The sequence below is a fragment of the Rhinatrema bivittatum genome, chromosome 19 (assembly GCF_901001135.1).
Source record: "Rhinatrema bivittatum chromosome 19, aRhiBiv1.1, whole genome shotgun sequence".
NCBI classification, from domain to species: domain Eukaryota; kingdom Metazoa; phylum Chordata; class Amphibia; order Gymnophiona; family Rhinatrematidae; genus Rhinatrema; species Rhinatrema bivittatum.
The window spans coordinates 26,704,323-26,724,746 of NC_042633.1; the positions used below are offsets into that span (position 1 = coordinate 26,704,323).

The following is a 20,424-nucleotide window of genomic DNA, read 5'->3' on the forward strand; positions in this document are numbered from 1 at the left end:
GTATATGAGGTGTTCGTAACATGACGATAAACAAAACCAAGGAACTAACCCCTAAACAATTAAACAAAAATTATAAAAAAAAAAAAAAAATGGACTCTGAAAAGAGAAAATCTCCTAGACCTGCTTCATGATCTTTCTTCAAATTTAAAAAACTTACAAAAATTAAAAGAAAAAGTGTGTGTGTGAAAAGACCATTTCATACCATACTGTTTCTACTCATGAAAAAGTAGATAAATGTTTTAATCATAACTGCCAAAAAACACCTATCATTTCAAAAAACGTGTGTTAATTGCACCCACAACCTTGAAAAAATGTGCTTAGAACACCATTCCATATCATTAACAAACATGTTTTTTGAATTTTTTTTTTAATTGTTTAAAGGTTAGTTCCTTGCTTTTGAACCAGCACCAAAACCTGAAACATGTCCCTCCTATTGTACTTTCCGTAACCTGTCGCGTTGCTATTTTGTAAATGTTTATTTTTTTTCTTCCTTTTATTTTGATCAATTAATATATTCCTTTGGCAACACACGTAAAATTACCATGCCAATATAGTTAGCTGAATTTGACATCAGGAAGTTTGGCGATCACTGGAGGAGACCCATTCTGCTTCTTCCACCCCGTTTCCGGTATCCAAAGGCCCTCTGCCAAGCTAAAGATGGCGTTGGAGCTAGCCAATTCCTCCCCTCATTTTTCCCAAGTGGAAGATGACTCCGCGCCAGCCCACGTTTGTCACATGAGGGGAAGCGATTGGGCGCAGGGCTGTAGGCGGCTTTGCGTGTTCGCGACGTACACGGCCTGCGGCTGGGCAGAGCTGTGACGATGTCAGTCGGCGACTGCGGGGTATTGGAGGTATTGTAGTCGGTGGAAGGCCTAAACCTTGGATTAGACAGGTGGTGAAGATGCCGGAAGCGGCGACGGGGATCCGCGATCTGCGTTTTGTGAGTATCTGAGAGGGGACGCTATGAAAGGAAAATGAGTTCGGGGATAGGTCGCCGCAACTTGTGCAAAGCAGTAACGTTCATTAAACCGTGGGTTATTGGGGGGGAAGTTAAGAGTTTGTGATGCTAAACCCTTTTTCACCTCTAGACACTTTTGGAAGTGAGTTCTCAGAACCCAACAGGCTGTAATGAGCCTCCCTCTTTCGTTTTGTTTTCTAGAATGGTCAGCCTCGGGTTTTCTGTTACTCAAACTTGTTCCCTTTCTTCTGCTTTTTCCGTATTTGGTAACTGGGTGCCAAAACAGGTGTTTGGGGCCCGTAGAGGGCCAAGGTGCATTATAGTAAGTGGATCCCAAAGTATAGCATAAGAAGCTTGTTGGGCAGACTGGATGGATCATTTTCTGCCTTCATTTCTGTGTTACTGTGAGTTGGCATGGGCCAGGTGTGTTTATTTTATCTTGCTCTATATAATAGTAACATAGCAATGGCAGCAGATAAAGACCAAATGGTCCTTCCAGTTTGCCCAGCAAGTGGCTTATGCTGGTAACTGTCGCACCATTCAGGTTTACCTCCATGCGTTACCCTTTTTTTTCCCCCCCCCATTACCTTTTCATGCCTTTAGGGATCAGTAATATTTATCCCATGCTCTTTTAAATTTATTTACTATTCTCGTTGTCACCACCTCTTTCAGAAGAGCATTCCAGGCATTCTGTTCCTGCTGTTAATGGTGAAATGGGCACTATAATCCCAGGGTAATAGAATATGATGCAACCTAAAGTACAAATAGTACATCCTATCTATGATGGCCTAGATCAGTGGTGATTCTCATGCTTTTCAAATGTTGAGGTGCCTTGGGTACTTCCAGGATCACGAGAATTCTAAATTCACAGCAAATTCTTTATTTATATTCCAGTGTAATATTTGGGCTTTGGCATTGAACTGCCAAACAAGCATAACAGATTTATGTATTTATTTAACGTGTTTTGTATACCATATATTCGGTTTTGCCATCATAATGATGCTCTCTTGCTGTTGAATTCAGATCAGATCAAGTATAGCAGTAAGTGATGATGGAGTGATCACATTCCTTGCAGTGATTTGTCTTTGTAACAAATTGGTGATAGCTTGAAACTTGGGGAAGGAACTGAGGACGCTGTAACAGAGGAAGGGAGTGCCAGACAGCTTACATTTTCAAATTTTTCTTTTAAATTAGAATTTAATAAAAACTTGTAGTCTGCACTTATTAAAAGATTCACATTGCCTCGTTCAGGGAATGGTAGGGTGGTGGAGGATTATTGTAAGTGGACAGGACTTTGCCCTACATACCTCATTTCGCCCTACATAAAATAATTGCCAAAAATTATTTGGTGCATTTTAGGCATATGCACTGCTTGCAGAAATTATTTGTTAATATTTAAACATAGAAACCTGATGACAGAAAAAGACCATATGGCCTATCTAGTCTGGTCATCCATACCAGCTTTACAGTCCCTACCACTCCCTCAGGGAACCTCTCTGTTTATCCCATGCTTTCTTGAATTCAGATACTGTCTCCACCAGCTTCATGGGGAAGTTGTTCCATGAATCCGCTACCCTCTGTAAAGAAATATTTCCTTAGCTTACTCTTCTGAGTTTACCCTCTTTCACCCTCATTCCATAACCTCTAGAGCCTCTTTTTCCTTTGAAAGTGACCCACCTCTTGTGCATGGAAAACCTTGGAGGTATTTAAATATCTCTCTCTTATCTTGCCTTTCCTCTAGGGCAGTGGTTCCCAAACCTGTCCTAGAAGACTCCCAACCAGTCACGTTTTCAGGATATCAGCAGTGAATATTTATGAAATAAAATCTGCATGCAATGGAGGTAGTGCATGCAAATCTCCCTCGAGCATATTCATGGCCGATATCCTGAAAATCTGACTGGCTAGGGGTTCTCCAGGATAGGTTTGGGAACCACTGCTCTAGGGCATATGTATATAGATATTTGTCTGTTCCCATATGCTTTAGAAGAGAAAATAACTGATCATCTTAATAGCTACCCTCTGAACTGACTTCAGCCAGTTTATATCCTTTTGAAGATGCAGGCTCCAGTACTGTTTACAGTATACAGGGGCATAACACCTCTCTTCCTTTTCTTCCTGTTAGACCAGTCCTTAACAGTTCTTCTATAATCTCATCCTGTGCTATAAGAGAGGTGTGGTCTTAGGCAGTTGCCAGTAGTCTCTGTCTCCTGCAACTGTGGACAATTAAGGACTGGTTGGTTTAGAGCCAAATTTGGCCTTGGCCTGTTTGAGCCCTCTTGCTCCTGGGGCAACAGTCCTGCAGGGCTGATGCCACTTGTGTAGGCTATCTCCTAGGGAAACATGGTAGAGCATACCCTCAGGGTTGATGCCAGTACTCCTGGGGGGGGGGGGGGGTCTGTGGACTTCCTTAGATGGTACGACTAGTGAACCAAGAGGGGTGACCTTGGTAAGCACCAAGGGGTCCTAAAAGCCTCCCCTCTCTTTCTTGATCTCTCTCCTGCTCTCTAGCATCTGCCAGCTAAATAAATCTATATTAAAAAAAAAAGTGAGAAAGAGAAGAGGAAAAAGCAGCTCAAGCATTCAGAACAGATTTCCTGGGGCGCTGAGTAACTAGTAAGGAAGAGAGTAGTACAGAATGGAAGGGGAACAACCAAACCGCAGTAAGTTTTTCTCCCTTCTATCTTCTCTGCATGTGAATAGCAGTGTGTAACACAGCTATCCTGAGTCTGACTTCATGCCGAGAGGGTGGAAATGTGTGTAGCCTGCAACACACAACAAAGTCCCAGCATCTTGGTGTCTTTCTGCCCCTTGTGCAATGGGGTGCTGGACCTGGACTCCCTAGATGGGGAGGAGGTCCCTTCCTTCCCCAGCCGAAGGGGAACAGGCTATAACTGGCCTAGCGAGGGACCTAAGGAAATTTCCTGCCCTCCCACCCCCATGGTCAGTGCCGGCAGAATCTTAGGGTTTAAAATCCCCATTGTGGGGGCTGCAGCTATCCAGGGGATCCAATGGGGGGTGGAGGATTCTCCCCAGAGTTTGTGGTGCTTATGCACCAAACATTTTGCACTCTGTTGTGGGGCCTAAGAGATGAGCCACCTTTCCAAAGCACTGGCCCCTAAGTGAGCAATCATCGAGCCCTCAACCCCTTCTGTCCAGATGCTCACGCCGGAGAAATCCTGGTCAGTGGATGACTCTGATTATAGCACTTCTATAGGCTCTCAGGAGGAAGGGGAGTGCTCCTTGGAAGCAGTAGTCTGACTGTCCTGGAAAGATGTGTTCTCAGCCTTCATTACTAATGTGTTAGGTGCTCTTAGAATATTAGACTCCAAGGCAGAAGACCCAGAAGAGGTAGACCCCATCCTCCAGAGGATAAGAAAACCACCGAAGGCCCTGAATCGCATGGTCACCATGTCAAGGGGGTTTTAAAGGGGGCAGGGTCATGGGTAAATTATAGCCCCTACCTCTGGAAAATAGATACAATCTCCTTAGAATACCTAGGGTAGATGTCTTAGTTCCAGTGGTAACCTGCAAAACAGCAATCCCAGGAGAGGGAGGAACGGCATTAAAAGATATACAGGATAGGAAAATAGAGACCATTCTAAAATAGACCTTTTCCACAAATGCTTTGGCGATACAAGCTTGTATGTACACTGAGCAGTATTGTGTTGGCTTTAGCAGCTCCCAGAGAGCACGGAGACAGTGCATTGCAATGTTCCCTCAAATTTTTGAAAGGCTAGTTCAGTGCTACTATTTGAAAATAGTTATAAATTATTACTCAGATGGCACCCACTAGGCTATATAAGGCTCACATTAGTAGTGATGATTTATGCTGGAAGGGATGTGGTCAAAAAGGATCCTTTGTTGATATGTAGTGGGAATGTCCCAATATAAGGCGATTTATGGAGCGCAGTATCTCACCTTATCCAACAAGTTCTCCATCTCCCATACAGCTAACCTCTGAAATAGCACTATTGAACACACCTGCTGAATGCTCTAGACATGCATGGACATTAGTGCACCAAATTATTCTGGGCAGCAGCTTGGAAAGCACCTAACGCCCCCTCAGCTAACAGCGATACTCTTAAAGTTGGATAAGATGTGTGAACTATATAGGTGACAGCCCGCAAACATCACATGCTACCCAAGTTCTCTCAGGGGTGGAATCCATATGTATAATGGAGGGCTGCGTAATAAAGCAGGCATATAAGATAGGCTGGTCTTTCCAACTAGCTGGTCTCAAACGCCCACCAAGCCAGACAGAGGTACGCATTATGCAATCTTTTTGTATTTCTAATCATACAGGCCACTGAAAATGAAGCAATCAAGATAATTTGGTTTTTGAATATGTAGAGTTTATTTCAATGTGTAATTGTATGTTTTTGTTATGATGACAGTCAATTTCAATAAAATACCATTTACAAAAAGAAAATATTTTCTGCTTGGGTACTGATTAATACTGAAGAGATGCAGGTGGCACACTGGGTTAAGAGGCGGTGCCTACGAAACTTTCTCTGTCTCCATCTGCTGGAAGGGAGGCAAAACCCAGGAGTCTGGAGTGATCTGTGGTACTACAAGAATGAAAATTTAGTGGATCCCATTTTTCTTTTGGGCTCCTCTCTATTTGGGACAGAGGTTTGTTGGCAGCCCTGTTTCTAGGTCACAGTATTGGAGGTAATATGCTGCCATATCTGTCAACATGCTCCTTTCAGCTTCCGAAGCCTGTATCTAACATCCAGTGGGGTACTGAGCTAGTTATTTTCCCTGTGCAGGATGAGATGCTTCTGCGGGAAAGTGAGTAGGCAGTGACTAAGAGCTGTTTCTGGATAAATGCTATTCCCTTATGCAGGAGGAAGAGGACCTGCAGTATGAAGAGGAAATCCTTCGTAATCCATTCTCTGTGAAGTGCTGGATCCGTTACATTGAGTTCAAACAGAATGCTCCCCCGAGTGTGCTGAATCTGATCTATGAGAGAGCCCTCAAGGAACTGCCAGGCAGGTAGGAAAACCCAAATGTACAGCCTTCCCCACCTCTTCATCAGACACAGGAACTTGAACAATACTCTGTCTGTTTGCCCCCCACTTCTCCCCCACCAAAGGCCTAGGAGGGCTGAGAATGGCAGCAAATGGCCTGACGCTTGCCTGCCTGCCTTGTGATCACACTCTCTGTCCTCTGTCTCCCTCCATAGGCATGAGCGGGAAGGGCAATATGTTGCCTAACTCGTGTCCTCCTTCTGATCAAAGACACAGGATTGTGAGCACACATTGGGACAGAGAAAATATAGAAAGATCCTGAATGCTCTCTCTCCCGTACTCTCACTGATTAGAGGCAAGCAGAGGGGTTATAGTTCATGCTCTGTACTGGGTTTTGTTTTTTTTCCTGTAGTCAAGCAGTTCAGGATTCTTAGGTCTCATGTGAAGTGCAGTGGAATGCTCCAGCCTCTTCCAGTTGGAGATGCTGTGGGGACTGAAGATGGAGCAATGTCTGCATGACATGGTGTAGCAGGAGACTCTGGTCTGCTTCTGCCAGCTGTGTGCCCTCTCTTGTTCTAGAGTAGAAGGAAAACCTGCTGCATAAGTGCAAAGCCTTGCTCAAGGGTAGGATTTCTGGCTGTGGTTGTTTTGGTTTTTTTTTGGGGGGGGGGGGGGTGGAAGTTGGTGTGGAAGACAGCAAGTGGCGAGGGGGAACTTAATGGGAGGAAAAAGAAGTGATATAAGTAAAACAGCCCTCTCCTTTTACATGGCCCAGCACTGCTGTGCATTGTCTTGGGGTACTCGGCTGTGCAGTTTCAGCCACTGTCATGCGTTCTAACTTGGCAGCAAGCCCTCAGTCTCTCATGCCTTTCTTTGGGCTGTTCGTATCCTCTGGGGTCAAACAGCAATGGATCTACGTACTGGAGGCCGAACCTGCAGAATCCGCCTGTGCTAGCGTCCGTAAAGCTGCTTTCAGTAAGGAGGTGCAGTAGAGAAGCTTTATAGCTGGGGGTGGGGAGAAGGGTGGGGGGGTGGCGACACAGAGGACCACAAGTGCAAGCTCCCAGGCCTCTGCCGCAGTGCGGGGACTGGTGGCTCCCTCGTTTTAGTTCTGAACTGGAGACTGTGGCCTGCATTAATCGGCATTTCCCACATTCTTTTCAGCTACAAGCTGTGGTATAATTACCTGAAGCAACGTCGGAAGCAGGTGAGAAGTCAAGTGTGTCCTCCGATACAGGCTACGAGGAGGTGAACAACTGCCATGAGAGGGCATTGGTGTTCATGCACAAGGTAAAGACAATCCAGGGGCAGGGGGAGAGGTAGAGAGCCATGACGGTCACGTAGAAAGAGTTGTGGAATGTAACTTTCACGCACGTTGCACTGCAGGGGTTTAGTGCTATACTTGCCCAATGCGTTAACTGTACATCGCATTGATTTACAGTTCTAAGATGCCGCGCTTAATCAAGACAATAACAGAAATAACATTAACGAGAGCGTTCATAAAAGGGAACCAAGAGCTAGGCATGGGAGGGTTAGGGATAGGCTGGGATGTGCTCCATCGGTGAGGCAGCCGTTCGTTTAGACTATCTCCCTTCGGAGCATTGCAGTGCATCCGGTGGGTGGAGGAAGGGGCGGTTAAGGGATTGTTCTGTCTCCATCATGCTTAAGACATGATCCTGTGCATTTAGAAATGCCTTTGCTGTGACAGTATCACTGTCTGTCGTTCTTGTATTCATGTTGCTGTGTCTTCCTTGTAGATGCCCCGGATCTGGCTGGATTACTGTCGGTTCCTCGTGGATCAGTGTAAGATCACCCGAACACGTCGAACCTTCGATCGAGCACTTCGAGCCCTCCCCATCACACAGCACCATCGTATCTGGCCCCTCTACCTCAAGTTTGTACGCCTCTACCCATTGCCAGAGACTGCTGTGCGAGTCTACAGGAGGTACCTGAAGGTAAGGGGGCAGCCACCAGGAGAAAGCAAGAGCAATGCATAGGTAGAAGAGCTACTGAAAGGGGGAGAGTGGAAAAGCAGGGGCAATCAGCTGAGATCTGGCTTGATATCGGATGCCTGGCTATCCATTTTAGGAAAGGAACAGGACATTATTGTAAAGAGAGATTATGCTCAGAGAGGCTCAGTCAACGTTCTAGAAACTCTGACCTAAGTTTTCTATGCCAGGCTCTCTTGGATGATGTTGCCCGTGTGTGAGCATGGACATACTGCTGTCCTCGGTGAACACCTGTAAGCAACTCTTGCTTTCTCCTTGTAAAACGGTCCAGTAGTCTTGATTAATAATTAGGCACAGGGATTTAAATTTACTTCTCTCATTCCTGTATTTCTGCATCCACCAAGTTTAAGTTGAACTCTCAAAACATGCTGGATTTAAATACACAATTTTCCTTTGCTGAAACGGCTTCAGTTCTCCCTAAATGTTAATTAACAATTGTTTCAACATAAGCCTGTGCAGTCCAAGAGCTCCCCTCTTATTTATATAACTTATTCTAGCAGTATGTGCAACCTCTTCTAGATAATGTGAGCCATCAATGCAAATGAAACCATCCACTCTCTATAAGGTTTATTCTCTCACAGAACTGCTTTCAGCAGGGGGTAGGGCTCTAAACTGTTCATAGTCATACACTTTCCTTGATAAGTACAATGTTAAGTTCCAGTCCTCTCATTTCTTTGCTTAAATTCTTCCTAAAGTCTCATTAAGTACAAGCACAGTTTCCCTTCATAAAAGCTGGGAACATAAACTTAGCTTAGCATGTAATTGGAAGGCTCTTCTGGCTCTGCGTGTGTCTGCATCATTTTCGATTATGGGATAGGCTGGGCTTGTTTCCTCTCTCCCCTGCTATTCCATTATTGCCTTTTTATAACATCTGGCAGCCTATAGCTGTGATAGCTCTCTAGGAACTACTGCTGGGGAAGCTGGGAAATGTAGTTCTTCAAGGGGGCAAAATGAAAACAATACAAAAGGAATCCGCCGATTACCTTCAAACAGACACCACTCACTTCACTAGTTTAATAGTTCATCAATTTTATCTTATTTTTTTTAAATTATTTTAATTATTTTAATGTTTTATTTTTCTTATTTCTTCATGAGTTTTAGCTGCATCAGCAAGCCTGATGACGTGCCTTGTCAAAACCAAAGCCGTCTGGACTGCTCAATCATCTGTGGTTATGTTAGTCAACGAGTGCTCTCAAATATCTTTTATCAAAAATAGTATTTTCAAGAAAGGTCTGTCTAATCCCGTTTAATGGCTCGACAGCAGTGGTGTTTCTCAACTATGTTGCTTCATCAGGAGCCAATATACGAAGAAGAAACATTGTGCCCAAACATGTTGCAACAATGTATGTAGTTAGCCGCTTCTAAGACGCAGTGTCTCGATCTGCTTCACCTTCGGGGCAGACCTTGTATCATTTTGCAAAGGTACTCTAATATAACGCCCAGGCTTCTTACATTAGAGTACCTTTGCGAAATGATATAAGGTGTTTCCACTTCTGTTGCCCCTCCATTGAAACATAGACCGTGACAGGGGACTGACCGTGAAAACTCTTGTACATCGTTATCTTTCATCAGATTGCAAATATTCCGTTTTCTCTGGGACGGATTCTGTAGTACTATTTTTCCTGTGGCAGTAAAGAGAGGAACAGCATCAGGCAAGCTTAGCTTGGAGTATTGCTATTTAGGTCGTGTCACTTTTTTTGTTGCCTTCCCTGGCAGATGAGTGTGCTGGGATGAGGAGGTGGCGGAACGTGGAACATTTGTACTGATCCCCTTGTATCTTCCCTTCTTACTAGCTGAGCCCTGAGAATGCTGAAGAATACATTGAGTACCTCCAGTCTATCGATCGGCTAGATGAAGCCGCTCAGCGACTTGCCATCATTGTCAATGACGAGAGCTTCGTGTCCAAAGAGGGCAAGTCAAACTACCAGGTAATAGTTTAGGAGGAGGAGGAAGGTTTGACATGTGCAACTACTGGGGTAATGCTGAAGGGAGAGCTGGTCATATCTTTTTATATATATTTATTTGGGATTTATATTCTGCTGTATCTAATGCTCCATCGACAAGCAGGGCAGAATCATCTATGCGACAGGTGTGACATCCGATGGCGCTAAATGGACCATCTCTCTTGAGCTCATCCACTGAGCTTGCGTGAGAGTTTCTCTGAGCACTCTGCCTCATTAGCCACTCAGTCATTTTTTTGTCCTCACTTTCACAAGATGTGTAACCCCTCTTTCTTTCCTGTTTTTAGTGCTTCGTAGTTTCTCTTTCCTATCAAACTTGCTCTGAGTTGTTTCACTGCTTCAGCAGCCCCTCAATGGCACTTTTCAATGTTATCTACAAGAGGGGATAAAGAATGTCCGCTTCAAGGACTTTGTGTGTGGCTGCAAGGCGTCTTATTGCTGATGGCCATAATATTTGTTACAAATGCCTGGGACCAGACCATGACACAGCAGACTTCTAGGATTGTGGCCAGATATCACCGAGGTCCCAGAGACCCAGGGCCTGGAAGATGGAAGAACTTTGTAGGTCGGTGACAGGCCTGGAGTGTGTGTGTGGGAGGAGGGGGGAGGTCCTTGAGGGTCCCTCTGTGCCGAGTTGAGCAGAAGCTCCTCAAGGAAAGCTCCCACTTCTGCTGTCCTAGTTCCAGGATCCACTGCAGAGCAGGGGTCGAGCAAGATGTGGAATTGTCGTGAGCAGGCCCTGAAGGGCTTGCTGGTGTACAAGAAGAAAAAGTGCTGTGTGTCTGGAGCCAAGGGTGTAGTTGGCATGCCCAAAGCCTGAGTCTGGTTCGATCCGGTTAACCCACTGGATCTTGGCACCAGCGTCTTACTTGGAAGTACTTGGATCTATGAGTGCTCGAATTTATGAGCATGTACAAGAATGTGATTTGAAAAGAGTGAAGAACATCACGGCTTGATGGAAGGCGAAGATACCCCTGATGTATCTTGAAACGAGGACCCATGGCAGCGCCAGTCCTCAGCCAGGGCTTCTTCTGGAACCCTGCAATCATGGGAACCTAAATCTTCGTTTACAGCATGAACGAACAACCACACCCCTTCCTCCCTGTCCATGGAAAGTCAGCTTGGGGAATAGGCTGAGGTTATGCGTGCAGGAATGCCCACTTACGCTCAGGTCCTTTTTGAGCTTAGAGCAGGCTGTGACTTGGCGCCGTTGGGGGATGTCACTCCACTTGTGTGGCTGTCTGCTCTCCTCCCCACGGAGAACACTGTTACAGGTAAACAATTTTGCTGAATGAAATGAAGTTATAATGCTGGCCCCTGGCCCTTTGGCAAGTCCGCTTTGCTTCTGTGCCGAAGGTTCTTGGATTGGGTCTTCCATGCTCCAGGTTGCTGTGCAGCAAGTGTTTGCAGGCCCTGGGCAAAGAGGGGAGAGAGTTGGGAGATGTGGTAGTCAATAAGGATGTCACCTGATGGCCGAATTTAGAGCAGGTGCTACGGGGTTCTGGTGCATGGCTCTTGGGCCTGACTAGCAGCAACAGGAGACTTTAGGTCTGTTGTAAATGAAGCCGCGTAGTGTCAGGATCCCAGCGCTGCTGCTGCTGCTGGCTTCAGCTGGAAGGAAAAGTTAAAACTCTTCCCCCTCTCAAACTACAGACCTTGGAAAATAGTTTCCATTGTTTGAAGATTACTTCGCTAGCTAGTTGGGTTTTGTCTGGAGGGGTAGGGGACGGGATCAGCAGGGGAACTCCCAGCTCCAGGGTTGTGGCACATGGCTGGTATCTTTCTCCTCCAGTATAATTGTCACAGTGATAATGTAATGTTTGGAAGGTCAGAGGGCATGGAGGCAGGCCGTGTCCTGCGATGAAAATCTTCCTCTTATAAACTGATCCCCTCTAGTGCTCCTGCACTACAGAGGGCCTAAGTAGTTACTGCGTTTGGGCCTTAGTTGTAGCCATATGCACTGTCCTCCTTTGATTTTCTGTAGTGCTGTATCTGCCATGTAATGCCTGGCTTCTGCCGAGTTTCTTACCCCCAGGCGGTATTTCTAATATTTAATTTATTTATTTATTTTTATTTACAATCTGCCTTTCATGACTGATCAACCATTGCATGGATTGTCTAAAATCTCTCTGCATGGTGATCCTGAGAAAGCGAAAAAACGCTGCACATCTGCAAGTGAAGGCAAGAGGATGGGAATAAATAAAGCTTGGGAGTAACCTGCACCGAGCAGCAGTTTACTACCTTGGGAAGCTTGCTGGGTAGACTACATGGACCATTTTGGTCTTTTTCTGCCGTCATTGCTATGTTACTATGTTAATATGAAAAAGTTCCCTTTCTGACTGCCAGAGGTAGCGGTGGGCTCATAATTGCTGCAGGTTGTGAAGCAATGTCCTCCCTTCATGTTAGAGGATGCTGCTTTGGTAAAAAGATCACCTGCAAGCTTCCTGAAGCGCCCTTTGAGTTGCTTGCCTAGAAAGAAAGACGAGTCTCAGAATTCACAGATGCCAGTAGGAGAGAGCCCACTTTCTGCAGTCCCTGTCCCCCTGTAATGTTTCTCTACAATACCCACCCAATGCCCTTCTGTTTTACCTGTATGTAATACTCCTGCTGAGATGCCCTTGGGTGATTTCTCTGTATAAGATCCTCCCTGCCTGCATGATGCCTACCTTTTTTCTTCCTTCAGCTGTGGCACGAGCTGTGTAACCTGATCTCCCAGAATCCAGACAAAGTCAAGTCCCTGAACGTGGGCGCGATTATCCGCGGGGGCTTGACCCGCTTCACAGACCAGCTGGGCAAGCTCTGGTGCTCCTTGGCAGACTACTACATTAGAAGTGGCCATTTCGAGAAGGTATTTTCTCTGTAGTGCTAGCATTGGCAGTGGGAGGGAGAGGGGAGGTTTCCATCACCTGTTTATCATAAATGCAAACTATTTTATCTTTTTTTTACTTGCCTGGGCTGTGCCAGTGGAGTGCGGGCATAATTTCTGGGGTTTGGAAAGGTTGCGCTCCTGAAGTGAGCACTTTTGCAGGAGCTGTGCCTGCCTCTGGGCTGTGTACATATATATTGTATAGTGTGTTCGATTATATGTTGCCATGGTGAGTAGTCAAGTATGGTTAAAATAAATAATTCTCCTGGTGTTTGCAGGGACTGTGCCCTTCAGGTATGTACGCTTTTTTTGTAGGAGCCATTCCTCTGGTGGGCTCGTGGGATGTTTGTGTTGCCTACTGTTTGCAGAACTGGTGGGATAGTAACATAGCAGCATGTTTTTATGGGGGCAACCTGCACGGCACGGAAGATACTACCATAAGAAGCTTGCTGGGCAGACTGGATGGACCATTTGGTTGTTACTATGTTATATGGCAGATAAGGACCAATTGGTCTGTCCCTTCTCACATATGTGTGATGTCGTTTCTTAGCACTGACTGGATTTTTCCCCAGTGCTTTCTAGCAAATTCTCAGAAGTCCTTCTGGGCAAGAGCAGTAGTTTCTGCATCCCCACAATGTGCCTCAGTTTCTTTTTCCACACCGGGGCACAAACAACTTTTTCTCCCCAGACCAGTGTTGCCTGCTAACTTGGCTTCTTTTTCCACTTTCAGTGGATCGGAGCTTTTGCTCACTCTCTCTAACCTTTTCTCTCCAAGGATCTATTGTACAGGTCCTGTCACCAGCGACAGTCAGATGGAATGGTTTGATATAACAGCCAAGATGGAGACACGTCACATGAAGATCAAAGTCCTTGGTAAAATGGGGGACGTAAGTCGAAAAGGAGCTCAAACCCTGGGAGAAGTGGAATAAGAGTGGATCACATTGAAAAGGAGCCATGATAACAAATCTTTTATGCAAGAGATTAAATAAAAGGGAAAATAAACCGATCTGGCTCCCCAAAGAGGTGGAAAAAAAGGCAAAAAGATCAGCATGCAGAAAGTAGAAAGGAACTCAAAAAGAGGAGCACAGGGAAGAATATCTGGTGAAACTGAAAGGCGAGAAAAGAAATCAGGATAGAAAAAGCTCAAGTGGAAGAACGGATTACCAAACAGGAAAAGCGAGGTGACAAAACATCTTTCAAATCTATCCAATAAAGGAGAAGGGCCAGAGGTGCCTTTGTAAGATTGAAAGGAGACAGAGCAGTGGGTGGAGAAAGCTGAGGAAATAGCAGAAATGATCAATAAATACTTCACTACAGAAGACCTTGGAGAAGGACGGGCGCTGGTTGGCAAACGTGCCGATGGGGGGGGGGGGGGTGTTGGAGATACCACCCTGTTTACAGAGTATAGTGGGCATAACTAGCAAAACTGAAAGTGGAGAAGACCATGGGACCCGATGAATTTCAATTCAGGATACTGAGGAGGCTAAGAGATGTTCTGGTGGGTCCACTGAAGTCCTTGGAGATGGGGTTAGTGCTGCAAGACTGGAGAAGGGAGGTTGTGGTCCTGCGTCACATAAGTGGCAGAGAAGAAGGCTGAAAACTGGCTGGCCTTACCTCAGTGGTGAGAAAATGTAATGGAGACCGCTAAAGGAAAGGATAGTGTCAATCTGATGGCTTACCGAATCTGAGAAGGTCATGTCAAACAAATCTGATTGGGTGACTAGGAAGTGGTGAAGACCAGAACTGTGAAGGACTTCAAAGGGGCGTGGGATAAACACTGTGGATCCATCAAGTCTAGAGGACGTGAATGAAGAGGGGGTGGCTCGCGGGAATGAAGGCTACTACCTGGAGATAATACCCTTATTCAATATACATACACATGGTTAATGCGACTCCAACATTGCTCTAAGCTTCAACGGTAAGAGGAAATGTGGAAAAAAAAAGATTTGCATTCACAAAAAAGCGGGTTGTAGCTTGCTTGTTATGGCGGTTACTACCCCCAAACCAAATAAGCCTGATACTTTACTTTCAATGCATATCTAGCATAGCTCTCTGCTTCAACGGCAGGGGAGAAAGTCTGTTACTTCACCTTCAACGCATAGCTCTCTGCTTCACCGGCAGGGGCAATGTAGAAAAGAGTGTCTCTCTCTCTCTCTCTCTCTCTCTCAGAACCAACAAGGACTAAATTACATAGTCGAGTAAACAAAAGCATGGGTGTAGCTTGCTTATTGAGGCGGTTACTACCCCTAACTAAGCTACATTTTCAGTTAGATGCAGTTCCAACACTGCTCTCTACATTAATGGTGGGGTGGAAGGGAAATAAAACTAAAAGGTACTAAGAGCCAAGCGTAACAAGTAAGAGGAAAAAAAAAAAGTGCATAGCTTGCTGGGCAGACTGGATGGGCCGTTTGGTCTTCTTCTGCCGTCATTTCTATGTTTCTAAGCACGTGACATGATTTCTCTGGATGACAGCAAAGGTTTTGAAATGGTCCCTCGTGGGAGACTCATCAACAAAATGAAAAGCCTGGGCGGGATCCCAAGGTAGTGGAATGGATTACAAATTGGTTGACTACAGAAGACATTGAGTAGTCTTAAATGGAGCCTACGCAGATGAGGGAAGTCTAAGAGGAGTGCCTCAAGGATTGCTTCTGGGACCAGTTCTTTTCAATATCTTTGTGAGCAATATTGCAGAAGAGTTAGAAGGAAAAGGGGTTTTTTTTTTTGGATGACACTAAGATCTGCAACAGAGGAAAGGAAAAGGAATCTGAGAGAGCTTGAGAAGTGGTTGAAGGTCTGGCAGCTGGGATTCAATGCCAAGAAGTGCAGAGTCATGAATTTGTGGTGCAGAAATCCAAGGAGCTGTATGTGATGGGCGAAAGTCTGACCTTTTTCGCTGGAAAGAAAACTGGCTCATATGAAGCTCTAAGGGGGGTAGAGTCAGAACCAACATTCGGAAGTATTTTTTTCACAGAAAGGGTGGTGGACGCCTGGAATGCCCTCCCAGAAGAGGTAGTGAGGACAGAGATGGTAATGGAATTCAAAAGGGCATGGGATAAACACAGAGGAACCCCCAGCGGCTAAAGGATGAAATGGGGGTAACCCATGTTAACTGGCTTAACCTGCGCAGAGCAGCAATTACCCTAAAAATAAAGTTTAAAAAAAAGCTTGCTGGGCCTGTCAAAAATTTCAGGGGTTCCAGCTTTGAATTCCTTTATTAGTTGTGCGGACAGCTGTCATAAGGTTTGAGACCGACACTTGTCCTACCTTTAACCTACTTTGCACTGTTTAATTTAAGAGCAAGGTAACACACACCAGTAATCTAGAGGGGATTCCCTGGTTAGATTCCTGCCTGTATTAATGCATTGTGGCTGACAAGGCTCTGGATATGCAGCTAGATAAAAAAAACTTCCTCATTTATGAACATAAGGCAAGTGAACCAAAGACGACGTATAGTTAGAGCATGATAGGATAAATATACATATTCTTCAGTATCCAGGGCAATACCATATATAGCAATACTTAAAGCTGGCCATTAGATCACGTAGGCAATGCGTAAGCTTATGCATATAGGTATTAGTTACAGGAAGGTAATGAATATTAAAATAACCATTTTTGAATTGAAGATATAGTTAAAAGTATTTAGTGGTATATAGTGAAACATTTACAATAAAAATAGACATCCTTTTTGAGATTAGGTCTCCAGAACTGAACATAGTTTTTCAGGTGAGGTCTCACCGAAGATCTGTCCAGGATTCATTATCAAAAATGCTTTTAAAAACAAGAACCAGAAATAGATTGCAATCATACTTCCTTTATTTACTATCAGATGCATGCACTCTGGGGGTAAAAAAAAAAGTTTCCATCAAAATCAGGAAGCTGTTCTGAGCCAGTGTCACGGTTTTAATTCTTAAATATGGTGTACAGATCATAATAATAAGCAATCGGCAAATCAAATGGCAGTATTTAATACTCATTTTCAACAAACTCAGATTAAACATGTCTTAAGGCAAACTTTTTGCTGGTCCAAAAATCATCTGCTAAGATGAAATGTATTTCTATTACCATCGATTACGCTCCAGTATTGAAAATCTGGGTGTCTGGATTGACTCTCACTTAAATTTTCATTGTCATATTAAGTCTGTCATTAAATCAGGTTTTTTTCAAGCTGTATGTTTTGAATGGTCTAAAACATATGTTGGATAAGGCTAACTTTTTCATATAGTGATCCAGGCCTCAATATTGCCTTTAATCGACTATTTGTAACATCGCTTATTTGGGTCTTAATCAGGTATGGAAACCCATTCACTTTTCTTATGAATGCTGCTGCTCGTCTTAGAGAAAAAGCAAAGGGATCACGTTTCCCCAGTAGCTCAATGAGTCCAGTATAAATCGGGCATGATTGATTGTCTTCAAAGGAATCAGCTCAGCCAGTCTTCCCTGGGCCAATGCATTGGTTTGGTTATATTGTCCCACTCGTGCATTAAGATCGTGGACATTTCCTTCAGCTTGACAGGCCCGCTTGGCTGTTATCCGAAAGTGAGCTGCTTCTGTTCCTGCACCCACCTTCTGGAATTCATTGCCGGAGGAGATTAGGCAATTGGACTGCTTAAAAACCTTTTAAATCTACGTTGAAACAGTGCTTTTTAAACGGGCATTTCTCTGCTAGATGCAGTTCTATAATAGCTATTTCCTGTACGTACCAGGATCAGTCCAGACTGTGGGTTATGTCCCCCTTCCAGCAGATGGAGTCAGAACAAAAACTGAGAGGGCGGTCCCTCATGACTGGTGCTTCCCTCTCTGCTAGATGCAGTTGAGTCAGTGCATCTATAATAGCTTTTTTCTGGTGGCAAGTTCATTGTTTTTTGTGTTTTGCATTTTTTTGCAAGCTTTCTGTATATTTTAATGGTGATATCTTTGTTTTATGTCACTTGAATTATGTATGCTTGAATTTGTACATCGCCTTGGGCCTGGTGCATAGGCAATTAAGAAATTTTAATAAACATAATGGGGCCGATAGTCAAAAGCCATTTAGACGGATAACTGAAAAGTTATCTGTGTAAATGGCTAAACCACGATTTTAAGTCAGGAGACTTCTGGGGGCAGGAGTGAAGCTAACCATGGCCATGCCATAGGGCTGGTCTAAAGTTAGCCGGATATACCTATCCGGCCGGGTATGTTCATCAGCGTTGCTGCACCGCTGAATAACCCAGTTAAGTTAGCCGGATAGGTGTATCCGGCCACTCAGCGACTGAATATCAGCCCTAATAAGCATAAACAGAGAAATTAAAAGGGGTAGATACAGGATGGGAGTGGTTCAGAGAGAGCCAACCAAAATGAAATGGGGTCTACAAAGAAAGATAGGAGACTGGAGGTCCTAAATATGTACACCCTGGAACACAGTTTAAAATACTTGAAGGGGCTTCATGGTGCACAAGAATCAAACCTTTTCTGATGGAAAGGAAGCTGTAGAACTAGGGGGTCATGAGATGAAACTCAAATGGGGAAGACTCAAGAGCAAGGTCAGGAAACATTATCTTCATGGAAGGAGTGCTGGCCACATGGAATGCCTTCCCAGAAGAGGTAAGAGAGCTCAAACGGGCACGGGATAAACACAGCAGATCCCGATTGGACCAGCACTGGGTGTGCCCCAAATTGACATTATAAAAGGCACACAGTTGCTGGTCCATGGAAGCCGTACCCATCAGGCCTTTGATTCTTGTCTGTGTTCCTGTTCTAGTATTCCTGCTTGTAATAGTGCTCTGTTGTTCCTGTCCTGTAAACCTTACAGTCCAATTCCGCTGGAGGTTAGTGAGCGGGACGGGTGAGTTGCAGGGTTTTCTGATGAAATTCAAATTAAAGTAGTTTATTGGTTTTAAAATGTTCTGATTTGACACAGTGTAATACTGACGGACTGTAGGTGGCACCTCCGGTTATAGGGTAGAGTCAGTCAAAACCTCTCTGTCTCCACCAGCTGGTGGGGAGGCAAAACCCAGGAATCTGGACTGATCCGTGATACTACAGGAACAAAAATTAGCAGGGAAGAACCAATTTTCCTTTAATCCACCCAGTCCTCCTCCCATGTCTTACCACCAAGCTTTGAAACAATCTTCACAGCCAGGAAAACTAGTGATGTAATGTATCTGGCCATCCCATGTTTGATGTAAGAGTGCTAACCATGGCTACATCAATCAGATGAAGTAATGTGCCTTCTAGTGTCTGAAGGTGCTTTGACCTTGGGGGAAATACATGCATCTCATTTTTCAGGAGCTGCACCCAAGGGGTGCATGACTGTCTCTCTCTCATGTTTTTTTTCTGTTTCTTTCAGGCTCGAGATGTCTATGAGGAAGCAATCCAGACGGTGATGACAGTCCGAGATTTCACACAGGTGTTTGACAGCTATGCCCAGTTTGAGGAAAGCATGATAGCAGCCAAAATGGAGACCACATCTGAGCTGGGAAAGGAGGAGGAGGGTGAGCATTGCATGGTGTGGCAGGTACAGAGTCGTCGTCACCATTTGCATCCAGTGCACCTTCCCATCTCACCTTAGACAGCTTCAAGTGCCAGGACTGGCTCAAAGAGCTTTTACTTGGCACTCTGTGGGAAGGGTCCAGTAATTCCATTCCTGGCTCTTCCCCCGTCCCGTGCCCTGCCTGTGTGATGTCTGTTCAGTGGCTTCCCGCTTTTACCCTCTTCTTGTAAAATCACTTTTTAAATTCAGAATAAGTAGAATATGAAGCTTCAAGGTGTCTGGTGGCTTGGTTAGCAAGTGTTTTTGTAATGTCACTTGATTGGATGTGAAATGATTCAGATATGGGGGTCCCATGCCTGTCGGACTTTCCGAGAGTGGCTCGTATCAGCAGATGTGGTGTGAGAAAGGTGGAGGCTGTCCCCGGGGCTGATGCTTGTGCTAAAGCCCATGCTTGGGTTTGTCTTGCCAGATGATGTGGACCTGGAGTTGAGACTGGCTCGTTTTGAACATCTGATCACTCGTCGTCCCTTGCTCCTGAACAGTGTACTGCTGCGGCAGAACCCCCACAACGTGCACGAGTGGCACAAGAGGGTGAAGCTCTACGAGGGAAAGCCACGAGAGGTAACCGAAGGGCCCTAGGCTGTGCTGACTCCAACAGTAGGGACCTCTTTTTGTTTTTAGTTTATTTTCCCAAGGAATTTATCAGTGTGTATTACAAGAACAAAAATATTTATCTGGAAAAATGTTGTCCTATTTTTGCTCTTTTTGTAATAGACACTGATAAATATCTGGGTAAAATATAAAAACTGGAAATGAAGGTCTCTATCCATCAGCTAGACAAAGATCCCTAATAGTACAAGATCAAGATGGGTCTGTCTTCTTGCAGTTGGAAGGAAGAATAGGCAGATTGTATGGTCCTGGAAATCGTTGTCTGCCATCATTTTTAATGATTCTGGGTTACTCCTTGCTGAATGTGAAAGTACCTACCTCACTCCATTCAGCTACAACTCTCTGGGCCCCAAGCACCCTGCAGCACTTCAGTACCACAGCCCGATATGAGGGGCCCAACTCTTTTCTCTTGTCATCCCTCTGTGCTTTAACACTGGTTGGCTTCCTTCTTAACTGATCAAAGCCCTCCATGTGCCTTCTGCTAAATAACAGGGTATGCTAGTCTTCACATGTGGGTGACAT

The 20,424-nt window shown here is 44.8% G+C and overlaps 1 protein-coding gene across 1 annotated transcript in view; it reads left to right on the forward strand.

Moving 5' to 3' along the window:
- Nucleotides 1-698: 698 nt before the first annotated feature.
- Nucleotides 699-20,424, forward strand: part of XAB2 (XPA binding protein 2) — a 56,703-nt gene continuing 36,977 nt past the window's right edge. Inside the window, 9 exon segments of the mRNA XM_029584909.1 lie at nucleotides 699-940; nucleotides 5,805-5,953; nucleotides 7,093-7,151; nucleotides 7,154-7,218; nucleotides 7,686-7,883; nucleotides 9,731-9,865; nucleotides 12,582-12,746; nucleotides 19,090-19,234; nucleotides 19,703-19,854. Of these exon segments, the coding sequence (XP_029440769.1) occupies nucleotides 902-940; nucleotides 5,805-5,953; nucleotides 7,093-7,151; nucleotides 7,154-7,218; nucleotides 7,686-7,883; nucleotides 9,731-9,865; nucleotides 12,582-12,746; nucleotides 19,090-19,234; nucleotides 19,703-19,854 (1,107 nt within the window). The 5' untranslated portion in view covers nucleotides 699-901.